At 43.7% G+C, this 13,164-nt stretch overlaps 1 protein-coding gene across 12 annotated transcripts in view; it reads right to left on the bottom strand.

The window, feature by feature from the left end:
* Positions 1-2,619: 2,619 nt before the first annotated feature.
* Positions 2,620-13,164, bottom strand: part of LOC118117919 (rho GTPase-activating protein 12) — a 41,108-nt gene continuing 30,563 nt past the window's right edge. For 2 of the 12 annotated variants that reach the window (XM_035170579.2, XM_035170590.2), the window contains 16 exons: positions 11,884-12,090; positions 11,472-11,552; positions 11,100-11,228; positions 10,868-10,930; positions 9,767-9,841; positions 9,043-9,104; positions 8,793-8,874; positions 8,106-8,207; positions 7,631-7,729; positions 6,747-6,843; positions 6,259-6,378; positions 5,738-5,836; positions 5,433-5,510; positions 5,167-5,301; positions 4,100-4,205; positions 2,620-3,992 (listed from right to left, as the gene is read on the bottom strand). In XM_035170579.2, coding sequence (XP_035026470.2) covers positions 3,818-3,992; positions 4,100-4,205; positions 5,167-5,301; positions 5,433-5,510; positions 5,738-5,836; positions 6,259-6,378; positions 6,747-6,843; positions 7,631-7,729; positions 8,106-8,207; positions 8,793-8,874; positions 9,043-9,104; positions 9,767-9,841; positions 10,868-10,930; positions 11,100-11,228; positions 11,472-11,552; positions 11,884-12,090 — 1,710 coding nt within the window. In that variant the 3' untranslated portion in view covers positions 2,620-3,817. The remainder of the gene's footprint in view (positions 3,993-4,099; positions 4,206-5,166; positions 5,302-5,432; positions 5,511-5,737; positions 5,837-6,258; positions 6,379-6,746; positions 6,844-7,630; positions 7,730-8,105; positions 8,208-8,792; positions 8,875-9,042; positions 9,105-9,766; positions 9,842-10,867; positions 10,931-11,099; positions 11,229-11,471; positions 11,553-11,883; positions 12,091-13,164) is intronic. The other 10 variants (XM_035170580.2, XM_035170582.2, XM_035170581.2 and 7 more) reach the window with 10 other exon arrangements.

Here is a 13,164-nt window from a genome sequence, read left to right as displayed (position 1 = left end):
CAGAGGTCAGAGGTCAGAGCCTTTAATAAACGCCACCTGCTGACGAATGACTCAAATACTCGTACACTTAATTATCTTATCTCCTCAAATAGTGACCGAGGCCTTTATTCACCTTTAACTGCAGAAGGTAACAGGTCTGGTAACAGTGGGTTTGTCAAACTATTATTATTTTTACTTTTTAAATACTTATTATCATTATTTGGGGATTAAGCTTTTCTTAATGGATAGGACAGAGTTAAAGCTTGTTCAAGAACCAGGGCTTCGTGTGTTTGGTGGAAGTGAGGTTTGTCTTTAGCCTCGGGGTAAAGTGCCCAACACTTGGACACACTGAGTCCACCTGGCTGCTCTGGCATTCAGCCTGTGTCAGGAACAGAGAGGTGTGCCGGCGCTGCCAACACGAATGTCTGCGGGGAACGCAATCATCATGCAGAGCCGCGAGCCGGAGTCGGGATGAACCCTGGCAGCAGATCAAGTGAGTGTGTGTTTGTGTTCAAATTGCAAAGGAGAATGTAATTACCATGCAGAAGTGATCGTCACAGAGGAGGTCCGGCTTGGATCTGCATGTGAAGATGGAAGGGGAGTTCCTCAGAGGGGGTCACACACTCTAACACACAGTCAGGGTGTGTGTGTGTGTGTGTGTGTGTGTGTGTGTGTGTGTGTGTGTGTGTGTGTGTGTGTGTGTGTGTGTACCGGTCAGCGTCTTGTCTCTCCATCAGTCCTCATCACCACAGGGCATATTTCATTCAGCTGTTAAATGAAAGATAAATGAATGTGGAAATATTATGAATTGATTAATAAATGTAACACAGAGTCCGATGTCTTATGAAGAAATGATTCTGACACTTTATTCATCATCTCTCTGCCTCCTGTCGTTTCAGAGCCTGCCCCTCTTCTGTTCTTCTGCTCCCGATCTCCTCATCAGCTTCTGATATAAACACAGAACACGTGTAAATATACAACATGAGGTTAAAGGTCAGGAACAGGCCGGCAGGAACACAGGGATGATGGGAAGCTGGACTCATTTCTTTCCTGTTGTCTGTCATTATTTGTTTTCTGAAGCTCCAAGTTCAGCTCCTGTTAACTGGAATCTGTGTTGAATCTTTAAATGTAATTTAATCGACAGAGAAAACATATATTTTGATGAAATAAAGACAAACTGGTTGTTAAATGTGAGGATTTGCTGTTTTTCTCAGTTTCATATTATTGTAAATTGTATTTTAGGGCTTTAGTTTGTTGGTTAAAGGAACAAGACATTACCTTTTACGTTTTGCTGTGTACATAGGCTGTGAAAACTTCAGCCTTGATTCTGTCACAGAAAGAAACGAATGGTTCTCAGTTAGAGAACCACTCTGCTTCCTGCAGACTTAGGCCTTCATACATGTAAAGACCTTTTACATGCACAGATGAGCAATGACCCACTAAAGTAAAGAGAAAACCCCCGAAAAGCACAATACAGGCATTTTAAGGTTGGATTCCAGTTTCTGCAGCTCAGCCTGTGTTTATCGTTTCCAAAGCAGCCTGAGATTTTAGCTCTGCCTTATCAGCAGGAGCCACAAAGGGCTGAGGCTGCAGAGGAGTGGAAGCTGTGGGGGGGGGGGGGGGCTCCTGTGGCTGGACAGCACCTAATGATCAGAGCCTGACGCTGGGCCCGGGCACCTCCGCGACAGCCTCTCTGTGGAGGACATGTCAGTGTTAACCGAGGAATCTCCTCATTCTGCAAAGCACAAGTTGGTCTTGAATTTTACATTTCAGCGGGTTGGCATTCAGAGTCTGTGCGGTGAGGTCAAGGTTCACAGCCTCAGACCGGCTGCAGGAAGTTCTCTGCTCCCTCATCAGCGGAAAACTTCTCCAAACAGACAAATATTTACTGATTTTCTTTTCTAAAATGAGATTTGCTGCTTTTCTCCCTTTAAAGTGAGTGGAAATTGAAAATCTTTGTGAAGTTGGCTGTGTAACCCTGTATTTTATGACATTTTAATTAATTAGAATAATCCATAACGAACATAATTAGTCGTAAACCAAACACCGACATGAGATTTCCACTAAAACCTCTCCTTGTTTTGCTGAATGTGCACGTGTCATCATTTGATGAAGGTGAACAAACGCCTCACGTGGATTAAACCACCATCAAGGGATTGTATTCAGGTCAAAGCACCAGAGGAAGTGTTGACCTCGTTTCTAAAGGTGTTGCTCTGTAAGTGGAGCAATTTAAAATAGGGCAGTCCAGAAATAAATACAAAAATAAAAAATAAAAGAACCTGCAAGAAAAGCAAAACTCTTTTTTCTCCAGGACGGATGAAGGTTCAGGCGGCCGTGGGCCCAAAGCAGCTTTTTAACACTGACTGGTTTCATGGTTAAATTAATGATGATTAGAATCAAGATGTCAAATGTTCATTAACACTTAACTGTGCATCTTATTGCATCAATGAAAACAAGGCTCTGTGGATTTTTCAACTTTCTGATTAGATCAAGTCCGAAGTTTGGTTGAATAATTATAATTTAACACCAACAGATTCTTCTTCTGATAAATCAACTCCAGGCCAGAAGGGGGCGTCGTCATCAGACTGATCTGCGTTGAGTTAAGTACACGTATGAATAAGTATAGAAACACAACACCTCTCTTGTTCCAGGCCTTTATTCCAGTTTGATAAAGCCAACATCTTTTTCTTTGCAAAGTTACATTCACAATCTTCCATCGACCTGATTCACAGGTAAACCTCCACTTCCCCTTCATCACTTCACTCCTCACGTCGGTTAGTGATTTCTCCCTCTTCTCTTATTCTTAACACTCCCGGCAAAGGTACTTATTTTTACTATTTTGTACAATATATCATCAGTAAATCCATTCATACATCCACCCGCCCCCGCCCCCCCCCTACACATGCACACACATATACACTGTACAAATGTATCCATGGAGACATGTTTAACGGCCGCGTGCCTCAACATTTCATGTCCGGTAGACGAGGAAAGCAACAGCTGAGTACCGTTGTTTTGTTTTCAAGTTGATGACCGAGCGCCGCGAGATGATTTGTTCTAGAAGCCGATTGTTGAAGGTGGCGTGCAGATATAATACAGAGCGCGGCGATAACCTCTTATGTGTTCTGAGGACCCCGGTCCAGGGAAAAGGGGAAGAGAAAGAGGAGGGTGGAGAACGGAGCATTTAAAAAAAAGAACGAGATCAATACAGAAAGAGGCAAAAGTGTTCTTTAAAGTAAAAAATAAAAAAAGCCCTCATATCCCCTTCTTCTCCTCGGTCGAGCTCCAACTTCTTTCACCTCTTAGTGTTAAAATGTCGAAAGCGAAGCAGAGGATGAACAGCAGGTTTATTCTGTCGTTTCCCTCAGGAGTGATGGGTCAATACATGGGTTTTACAGTACGGTACGAACAGCGTCATAAACCTCCCGTGTTACGGATTGTGGCTCGCCGCTGCTCAGTCGGCCTGTGCAGTAGTGGAGGCGTGTGTGGCCCGCGTGTCGTTACGTTTAAGAATCCAGTGTCGGGACAGGAAGTCGTCACCTCTGCAGCTACAGGAGAAAACGAGCTACTGAAAAAAGTGCAAAACCTTTTTTTTGGGTCGCTAGTTAGTTACATCTTTATTTTGGTTTATGAGACGTTCGCGTTGGCTTTGGTCCAAGAGTTTGTATTTGTGGAAGTTTGGAGAAGCCAGTGAGCGCAGGTTGGTTTGAGATGAAGATTAAGCCGCTGCCCCTCCCCCCCCCAGGGCCGGGCAGAGCCGGGCCGTGCCGGGTGAAGAAGAGCTCTGCGTTGGGGGAGACAAATGTCTACATAGGCTTTGTCCTCTGGCTTCTTCTGTCTACCTTCCAAAAATGTTCTCGTACTCCAGCAGTATCAGCTCCACGATCTGGTTCTGGTAGACCATGTGGACCGCCATGTTCCAGGTCTCGGTTTCAGGTCGCAGCAGCGTGGGGCCGAACACGATGGCCACGCTCTGGGTGGTCATTCGGTTTTCTTCACCGTGGTCGATCACCCTGGAGGGAAGATGGAATATTAAATAACCATTACGCTGATAACGTGGAAAACAATAATTCAGTGGTGACAGTCTCAAAGTAGATACATATTATTGTGCGTCTCTTACGTCCTGAGGTGTTTGAAGAGGACCTGCATGGTGTCGTGGTTGGGCTTTGGCAGCTGTCGGACCAGATCTTTGATGGAGTGAACTCTCTGCTTGTAGTCGGACATCTCTGCAGCACAAAAACAATATATATATATAAAATGTCTGAGTGAATGATCATCAAGTGCGTTTATATTTAGGTGCACCAACAATCATTTACCCTTCAATGAAAGGAACCACAATGATACAGGTTATAGAAATGGTCTGAGGTTTTTCATTTTACCCAAAAGGTAAATATAACTTCAACACCCACAATGCACCGGGCTCCAAAGGCACTCCCATGCCTCTCCTATTGAAAAGGCTGGACCGGAACTTCTAGTGGGTTACGAAATGTAAGTGGAGGAGCCGCTGGGGTCCACATAAAGAAAGGAAACATTCTTCAGCCACACTTTGCTTGTTAAAAAGAAAGATTTAGTGGCTTTGGTGTCGAGTTGGATTGTTTTCAGGTGCGAGGAGTCGAGGAAGAAACAGTTTGTGGAAGTTATTTATCGGTTTCCAGTCCAGGACCCTGAGCGTTGAAGTCAGCAGCTAAAGGCTGCAACTAATCCTAAAGTTTTAAATAAGTGTGTCGTCTCAATTCCAAACTGAAGAATACTGACACAACGTTTTGAGCCAAACAGACGGCGAAAAATAAAAAATAAACTGTGGCTCAGTTAATTAATTTGGATGTGCACAGAAGTCACCCGGCAGATTTTGGTGGAAAGGAAACAGGGAGATCTGGGTGCAGGCAGCAGCAGCAGCAGCAGCAGCAGCAGCAGCATGGAGAGAAATTAAACTTATACCAGTGATACTGAAAATCAGCAAAGTTCCCATTTAATATCTCCCAGTTAAAATTAATAAAATCAGTACAACATATACTTCAAAAGGAAAATCCTGGAGAACAAAATGCTCGTTGAAGTGAATTTCAGTTGGATGCTGGTTTGTGGTTTTGCAGCAGTAAATGCTTCTTCTAACAACCCACTTCTTAACACAGAGAGTTCACACAGAGCGAATCCATAAACAAATAAATAAATAAATAAAGTTAGACGTACTGATGGAGTTGACAAAGTCATGGAAGAACGAGTAGGTGAAGAGCGGCTCCGGCAGCTCTCTGAAGTACATCTTTAAAGCTCCAGTGGTCACATGGATATCCTCCCACTTCCCGTCTGCCAGGCTCACCTCATCATCTGGACACAAACACACTCTTCAGTCGATGTAGTTCACAACCACGACGAGAGAAAACTACAGAAAAACAAGCTCCTCAACATTAATCTCATAATTATTTGCTCTCAAAGAGAGAAGAGAAGCAGGGACCCACCGTGATTGACAGCAAAGCGTAGTTTCTGTATGACAGCCAGGTTTCCACTGACTCTGTAGAGCCCGTCCACACACAGACCTGCAGGGCATGATGGGAGGAAAACACCAGTTCACTCACATCTCAAAATTACTCTCATGTTTTTTGTTATTTGCTGTGATGACTCCACTAAAACAAGACGAGTATACATCATGTTGTCAGGCGACGGCTCATCTGACATGACCTCGAGTGCCAGAAAGCTAAAGGTTAAATGTTAGAAGGAACCATTTCCTCTAAGTACAGATAAAGTGATGAATGTGCCAACACACCACTGGTCTCCACATGGTCGATGCACGTCGTCACAAAGCTCGGCACTGTGCCGTTCTCCCGGTGACACAAAATGGACAAACTGCAGCCAAACACCTGATCTGAAGACACACAACAACAAACACAAGGTCATAAAACAGTCCAGAGTCCTCAGTCAGAGCTGCACTCCGGTGATGATGCATTTTTAAGGCAGTCGGGAAGTTTTATTTTTTATGTGGTGGACTTTGCCAAAGAGCAGAATTTTCTAAACCCATTCAGGCAAGTTTTCATCTCAAAGTTCAAAATCACCACATTAAAAATTCATGAAATTCACTGGACAACAACATATTATTTATTTTTGTCCACCAGCAAATCCAATAAATGTATGAAACTCAAATACGATATGATAATTAGTAAAGTCTTTGCGCTCCTCTGCATGAACACAATGAAAACCTGCTCACACATAATTCTGAGTGTGTGAGGGAGAGGTGTGTGGTGTGTGTGTGTGTGTGTGTGTGTGTGTGTGTGTGTGTGTGTGTGTCACCTTTGATGTATCCCTTGTCTCTGACGGACTGCAGGGTCGGACGCCGCGTGAGGAACTTCTTCAGCTTGTGTCTGGTCTTCTTGTTGTCGGAGGTGTCCACGCTGGAGGAGCTCTTCACGGCTGCGAAGTAGAGATGAGACAACACATTGTTTTCCAGCAGTCGTTTCATTGCTCTGACGTCCATGACGGCCGCTCGATGTTTGGGAGGAATGAAACTGATAAGCAGCTGTTTTATGGGGCAGGTAAAGTCATATGAGGAAGTTGAGTCAAACACCGGTACTTCACTGGGTTGTTGCTGTACTTTGATTTTCACTCTTCGATATACACAGCACGCCCCGTTCATTTCTCTTGTACCCTGTTCATTCAACACTTCAATCTTTCACTCTTTACGACTTACTACCAATTTCCCTAAAACTTATATGTCATGCTTTACTTTTCTACGCATGTGCTCATGTATCTGTTAAACTTCAGTTCACATTAAAACAGACCTCTGCCTTTCTTCGAGTCTCTCTGTTCTTTGTCTCCCGTCTCAAAACCAGGAGAGTCGGGCAAGTCCTCTTCAATGGCCTCATCAGACTCCCAGGCCTAAGAGAGAGAGACACACATACACACGGGGATATAAAAACATTGGTTGTAAAAATCCACATCTGCTGCACCTTTGGACGCCCGTTTGGACTCCCAGGCGCCGGAGGACGGCTCAAGCCTCCGCACATGGCTCGACAGAACGGAAACAGAACATTTAAGGAGTAGCCGCTAGCTGACCCTCGTTGAGAGAACGCCTCTTCTGTTTCTATTTGCTGTTACTTCTAAAAATAGGTCAACAACTTGTTCACAAATGATTAGTTTTACTGACTAACGTTCAGAAACTAGAAGGGCGCTCGGAGACGTCCATAAAGGCCAACGCCCTGTTTGTCTTGCCATGTTAAAGAAAGTGAAAAATAATATCCTGGATCTGCTGATTTATCTGGAATCTGCTCCAGAATTTATAGAATTCTTCCTCTAAACATGACGCACTGCTCCACCAAACGTAAATAAATTGGTTCACTAGTTTTTGCGTAAACCTGCAGATAAAATGAGCAGCTGATATTCAGTTGAAGCTGACTTCATGGACATCTGTTTTAAAATGTGTACTTTCATTAGGAAAGCAAACATGCCAGCAGCATTTAGTAAAATGTGATAAAGCCGGTTCCACTCCTCCTCTCAACAGGCTGCTCCTCTCTCTACATTCTCCAACCCTGCAACTACCACTTTGACCGAATTGTTGTGTTTCGAGCTGCACAACAGATGCTTGAGTTGCTGACCTTTCGTTTTCCTGAACCAAAACGAACTGATAAGAGGTTTCAGTCGAGCGAGTGAGAGCGTCAGTACTCACGTGGGTGCTGATGGTCTCCTGCAGCACTCGGTACCAGTCATTGATGATGGTGTCAGTGTCCCACTGGATCAGCAGATCCGTGCCGTGCCGAGTCTTCAGCTGCAGCCAGGAGAGACACACCAAAGATTCAGCTTGCGAAAAAAAATCAACCACATCTAGATTAAATTTTTCTTTATCGTTTACTCCTTCGTGTGTTCTCCATGTGTGTGAGTTTGTGAAGTCATTTATGAAATAATCAGTAATTTTTACATGTTTACTGCCAAAGTAGGGTGATTTGGTTGTGTTGTTGAAAGCAGCTTTGGAAAGAGAAAGAGAACCAACGCAGAAATAAAGGCTCCGACAGATTTTTTAAACTGCACTTGAAAGATTGTTTGTCTTTCAGACCTTTTAGCACTTTCAACAAAAATCAAACAATCTGATTCAAAACAAGGAAAAGATCGAAGAGGACATAAACTGGCTGTGAGCTCCATCCCACCTCTATTACGTGCTTCTTGCTGGATTTGTCCTTGGACGCCCACTCCACCGAGCCGCCCCTCAGATCGACAGTGAACTCAGGTTTGGACTGACTGCCTCCAAACTGGAGAGAGAGAGAGAGAGAGAGAGAGAGAGAGAGAGAGAGAGAAAAGAGTCAGAGCAGATGAACCCACTGTTCTCATGAGTCTGCATCCCGGACATCACAGTGCAGGTGAGAGAAACTACACTGAAGCTGCACCGTCTCCCGTAAAAGCCCTTTCAGCTTCCATCCATGTGCTACGACAGCTGGATAACTCTTTATTTTTGGGATTGATGGTGATGTTATTGTGGCGCACTATGTTGTTTCAGGTCTGTTCTTAACTTGAATTCATTGTTACTGTATTAGTCTTACACAGAGACTGTAAAGACCACTCTCCAGACATGAAGCCTAGATGTCCCAGACACAGGACCTTGCTCTGATGATGTAATTTGAAGCCAGAGTCTGCACGGTGGAGTGACTGAGACACTTTGCCGTCATGTCATCTTAACAAACTCAACATTTCTGCCTATTTTCAATGACCCTGACTAATCGAGAACACTGTTCTATTGTTTGAACTGCACCTTAGTCTAGACAGCAACACCACAGAACAACTGACGTGACGAGAGACATTTTGTTTTCTTGAAAGGAGAAAATGCTTCTGTCGCTCACCCAACTGCTTCCGGCTCCCTTCTCTTTGGCAAACAGCAGCGTGTGTCCTTGCAGGACCGTCCAGGAGGACGTCCAGCTCTTCCTGCAAGAGAAAGATCACAAAAGTTTGAGTGCAGGAAGTAATTATGTGCAGTTTCCTGTCAAGGTATTTAATTTTCACTTCTTTATCTGTCAAAAATAGTTTCTTGTACTTTCAAAATCAAAAGGAGCTTCAAGCAAAACGAATATTTAAGGAGGCGGAGCTACTCACCGTACTTTCTTGCCATGCTCAGTGATCTTGGTCACATTCAGGACCCCACACTTTTCAGACAGCTGCAGAGAAAAACAAACATTAGGGCAAAATGTCACAGACACATCAGCCGCTCAGACCCTGATTGAAAACCACAGCAGGAGCACGGCGGACGAAGCTGCCGTCAAAGCTTGATATTGGTTAAACGATAAGCAGGCGTCACACCGGTGTAAACACCCCACCACCACCACCAGAGCGATCCCAGCTGACTGCGCCCACAGGAAAAGCAAGCGACTGAACACTAGGGAGTGAACAGAGACATGAGAGTAGAATAAGAGAAACAGGTCTTGGTCAAGCTGCATTCTGCCAGCGATCTTATGCCTTTCAGGATCAAGAAGCAGATTCTAGGGACACACGGATGATAAAGCCAATCAGGAACCCGAACAATTATTTCAATTGTCTCTTGAAATCATAAAGCCCCTGTGTGATTTCAACAAACGCAAGCAAAACGCAATTTAACCAAAAATGTCTGCACAGGCTCAAGTTCAGATTTCTTCTCTTTGTTTCTGCCGTCACACTCGACTCTTCTCTAATCATTTCCACATTATCCAGACCAGCGTCGAAACCCCTGCAGCAAGCCGCAAGAAATGTGTCGCTGCCTCCAATCAGGGGCGAAGTTAAACCCCCCCGCAGGACAGAGCCTGGTGGGCGAGGCGAGGAAGCGAGGTTAGGGGCGAGTACTAACAGAGGAGGGGGACTTGGGAGACGAAGGGCCGGAGTCAGAATCAGGAGAGGGGGGCACGGGGCCCAGAGGAGCGTCCTGGTGAGGAGACAGGGATGAAAAAAACAAACTGTCACATGGGCTAATAACGGAGTGTTAATGAGAAAATGATGGGAGGTTAAGAAGACACAGAGAGCTCAAACAGTGTGATTGCAATTAACGGTGAGATTACGAAGCTGCCAAGTGTGTCAAGTACCTGTGTGATGTCCAGGAGGCGCACATGGATTATTAATTAGATGTGGATACAGGAACAGTGTTTGTCAGAAATCTCAGGCACCTACAAACTATTGTATTTCAGGGTTTCTGCAGGTTTCAGTCAGTTACTTTTCAGGATTTAATATGCAACAGTTCTTCATTATAATGTGTAATAACGACTGGACCTATGCATCACATCTGGTTCACATGTGGCTTTGTCAGTCTGTCGGATGTTTTTTACATCCACCGTTTGTTTTGGTCACTCGTAATTTGTAATTTTGTACGTTCAAGACCTTTTTAAGACCATAATGACTGAAGATCTGTGTTAAGTACGACAGATATGAAGGAATTTGTTTGTAGTTTTCTTACATGGTGCTAATATCTGTATCGCAAACAAAACATTTCTCTAAGAAACAAATTTTTAAGTTAAATGTTTTGAAGCAATTAGCATTAAATGAACATTAACATATTTAAAATGTATTCAAGACCTGGTATGTAATTCAAATATTTCAGATTTTTTGAAGGATCCAAAATTGAGATTGATCAATTTTAACTTTTTTAAGACCCCGCAGAAACTCTGTGTTTTTATTGCACAATATTTCATCACTTGCTTGACGGCTGCTGTTATCGCTCAACAAGCTTTAATTAAACAGGTTTATGATTGAAGGTCCAATTTCTAAGCAAAGTTATTTAAATGAACAACTCGATCAACTCAGGTAATCATGCAAGAATTTTTTTTTTAAAGGACAATTGGCAGAGTAATTATGACTTCTTCTGTTTCCTGATTATCTTCATTATCTTCATGCAAGCTGATTGGCTGCTGGGATTAAGGGACAGGGCACTGATTGGTCGGTGAGACAGACTACTGACTTTGTGTTTGTACGGGTGAAGACGGGCGGAGACTGCGCGGAAACGTCTGGTTTTTAACAGCCGCTGCAATGCAACAAGTCTACAACTGAAACTGTTGACTTAAAAAAAACACCTTTGCAATGAACACAACAGAAAACAGCTGAAGTGTAAAGTAAACGTTTGAAGTTCATACACTATAAGAATTGTGAGGCACCACTGGCAGGTCTGTACTCTGCAGATCTGCGTGTCCCACCTTGTCGTTGGGCTCCTGGACGTAGGCGCTGTGTCTCCACTTGGTGAGGACGATGGGCTCCATGTGTTTCCTGTCCAGACTGCGACTTTTAGGAGCATCTCCTGACGGCTGAGGAGGAGAGAGGTTGTACTGCAGGGAGGTAATTAGAATCGCACGGCATCAGTGGACAAGACTTTTCAACTTCAGCAAAGGAAATTGTATTTATCAGTTTGTGCCTTATTGTGTCTGAAATCTCTATGATGTCGTAACGGGAAATTCATCTAATGAATCACTATCACAAAGAGGATATCAGCCACTAACAGAAATGTTTATTTTCTTTAGTGTTGATTCCCTTTGCAATAAAACAAACAGGGATTCCTACAGATTTTTTACCTTTGGCAGCTCCCACTCTGACCTGGAGCCGTCTGCACTGTAGTAATAAGGTCGACCCTGCTCATCAACGTGTTTTAACCACTGGTGACACACGGACAGACAAGAGAAAGCCCAGACTCATTCTGACATCTCAATTGATAACAAACCTACTGGCGAACATGAGGTGTTACAAGCAGTTTGTAGAGCTGTTTTGAATTTGGACCCACGTTGTTTCCATTTCCTGTGGGAATCTGTATGTGACTATTGTGCTTAAAACAATTTCCAGATAATGAGGAATATTTTCATCTTTTCTCTGGTGCTGGTAATCACTGTCATGCTGTGCTGTTACAACACTGTTATAACCAAACACTAGATCCATCCCCCCCATGCATCGCCAGCACAGTAAAGAGGATCAGCCCCGTGCAGCCGGTACCTTCTCATTTGTATAGTCGCTGACGTACAGCGTGTGGCCGTACTCGTCCATCTCCTCCGACCAACCACGCGGCGGCGAGCCGTACTGACTGTCTGACTGGCTAGAGTAGGTACTGAAGCAGGTGTCCTCCGACGGCAGAGGCTGAAGTCGACCGATGGAGAGCGAGAGGAACGGAAGGAAAGACGGCGAGAGCGACAGAGGAGTCGTCTGACATTGTTGTAAAAAGAGAGAGAGGGAGAGAGAGAAAAAGAGAGGGCGTCTTTCACCATGAAGTTACAGAGGAGGAAAAAAAAAATCTGCCAAGCACCCAGAACCAATGAGCAACGAGAAAATGACAGAAAACCAGAAAACCCATCAAGGAGTAAAAAATCACCAATGTTAATGCTTCATTGTGGAGGCTGCAGTGTGAGAGTGACTGCCTTTCACCTGTAGGTGGCAGTGTGGTGCAGCCATTTAGTGAAACAAAGATGAATCCCACATGATTCAGGCTGGGAAGTCTCAGTGTTTGTGATTGTGTCATTCACAGTCAGAATCGTTCTCACTGTTGATATTGACTTGTGCAATTTCCCAATGACAAAAGTCTGCATGTGTTTTTTTTCCCACAACATATTTTCTGGAAATGAATCTGGATGTCAGACAGAAAACTTTGAATTTTTTTTTCTCTGAAATATATTTTGCCTGACAAATCAAATTTCCCATAACAATCTGTCACCGCCAGCGGAAAACAATTTTGCTGATGTCTACATGTGCAGCACTTAATCATGAGAAAGACACAACACAAACTGAATCCTGGCTTCGATTGTGTGTTTGTCATCTATTTAATATCTGAGTCATTGACACCGAGGATACGTGAACACATGAGGGTGGGAGTTCTTGTAATCCTATACTTGTGAAAAACAGTTTAAGCTCAGGGTGACTATAGTTTTGCGAACTCAGGTCATTTCAGCTGAGTCCGACCTTTCCACTGGTTTTTGTGCCTGATAATACTTTCCCTTTTACAGTGTTGTCTCAGCCACACCTCAGAGTCTAACGTTTTCCACTTATTAATAGTATTGTATCATTTCATTTTATTCTATAGATCTTGACATACAGTATATTGTCTGTTTTTATTGATTCCTGATGTGTAAATTGCCTCAGGTGTTGATGGTTGTCTCCGTTTTAGACTGGTTGTTTATCTAGTATCTATATGTTGAATTTGGTATCAGGCCTGAAGCAGTGGTATCGCTAATAAACTCAGAGATGACAGAGAGCAGGGATCCAACTGTATCTTCTGCTAATTTA

The sequence above is a fragment of the Hippoglossus stenolepis genome, chromosome 11 (assembly GCF_022539355.2).
Source record: "Hippoglossus stenolepis isolate QCI-W04-F060 chromosome 11, HSTE1.2, whole genome shotgun sequence".
Classification (NCBI taxonomy): Eukaryota; Metazoa; Chordata; class Actinopteri; order Pleuronectiformes; family Pleuronectidae; genus Hippoglossus; species Hippoglossus stenolepis.
This window is presented reverse-complemented; position numbering and strand designations above follow the sequence as displayed.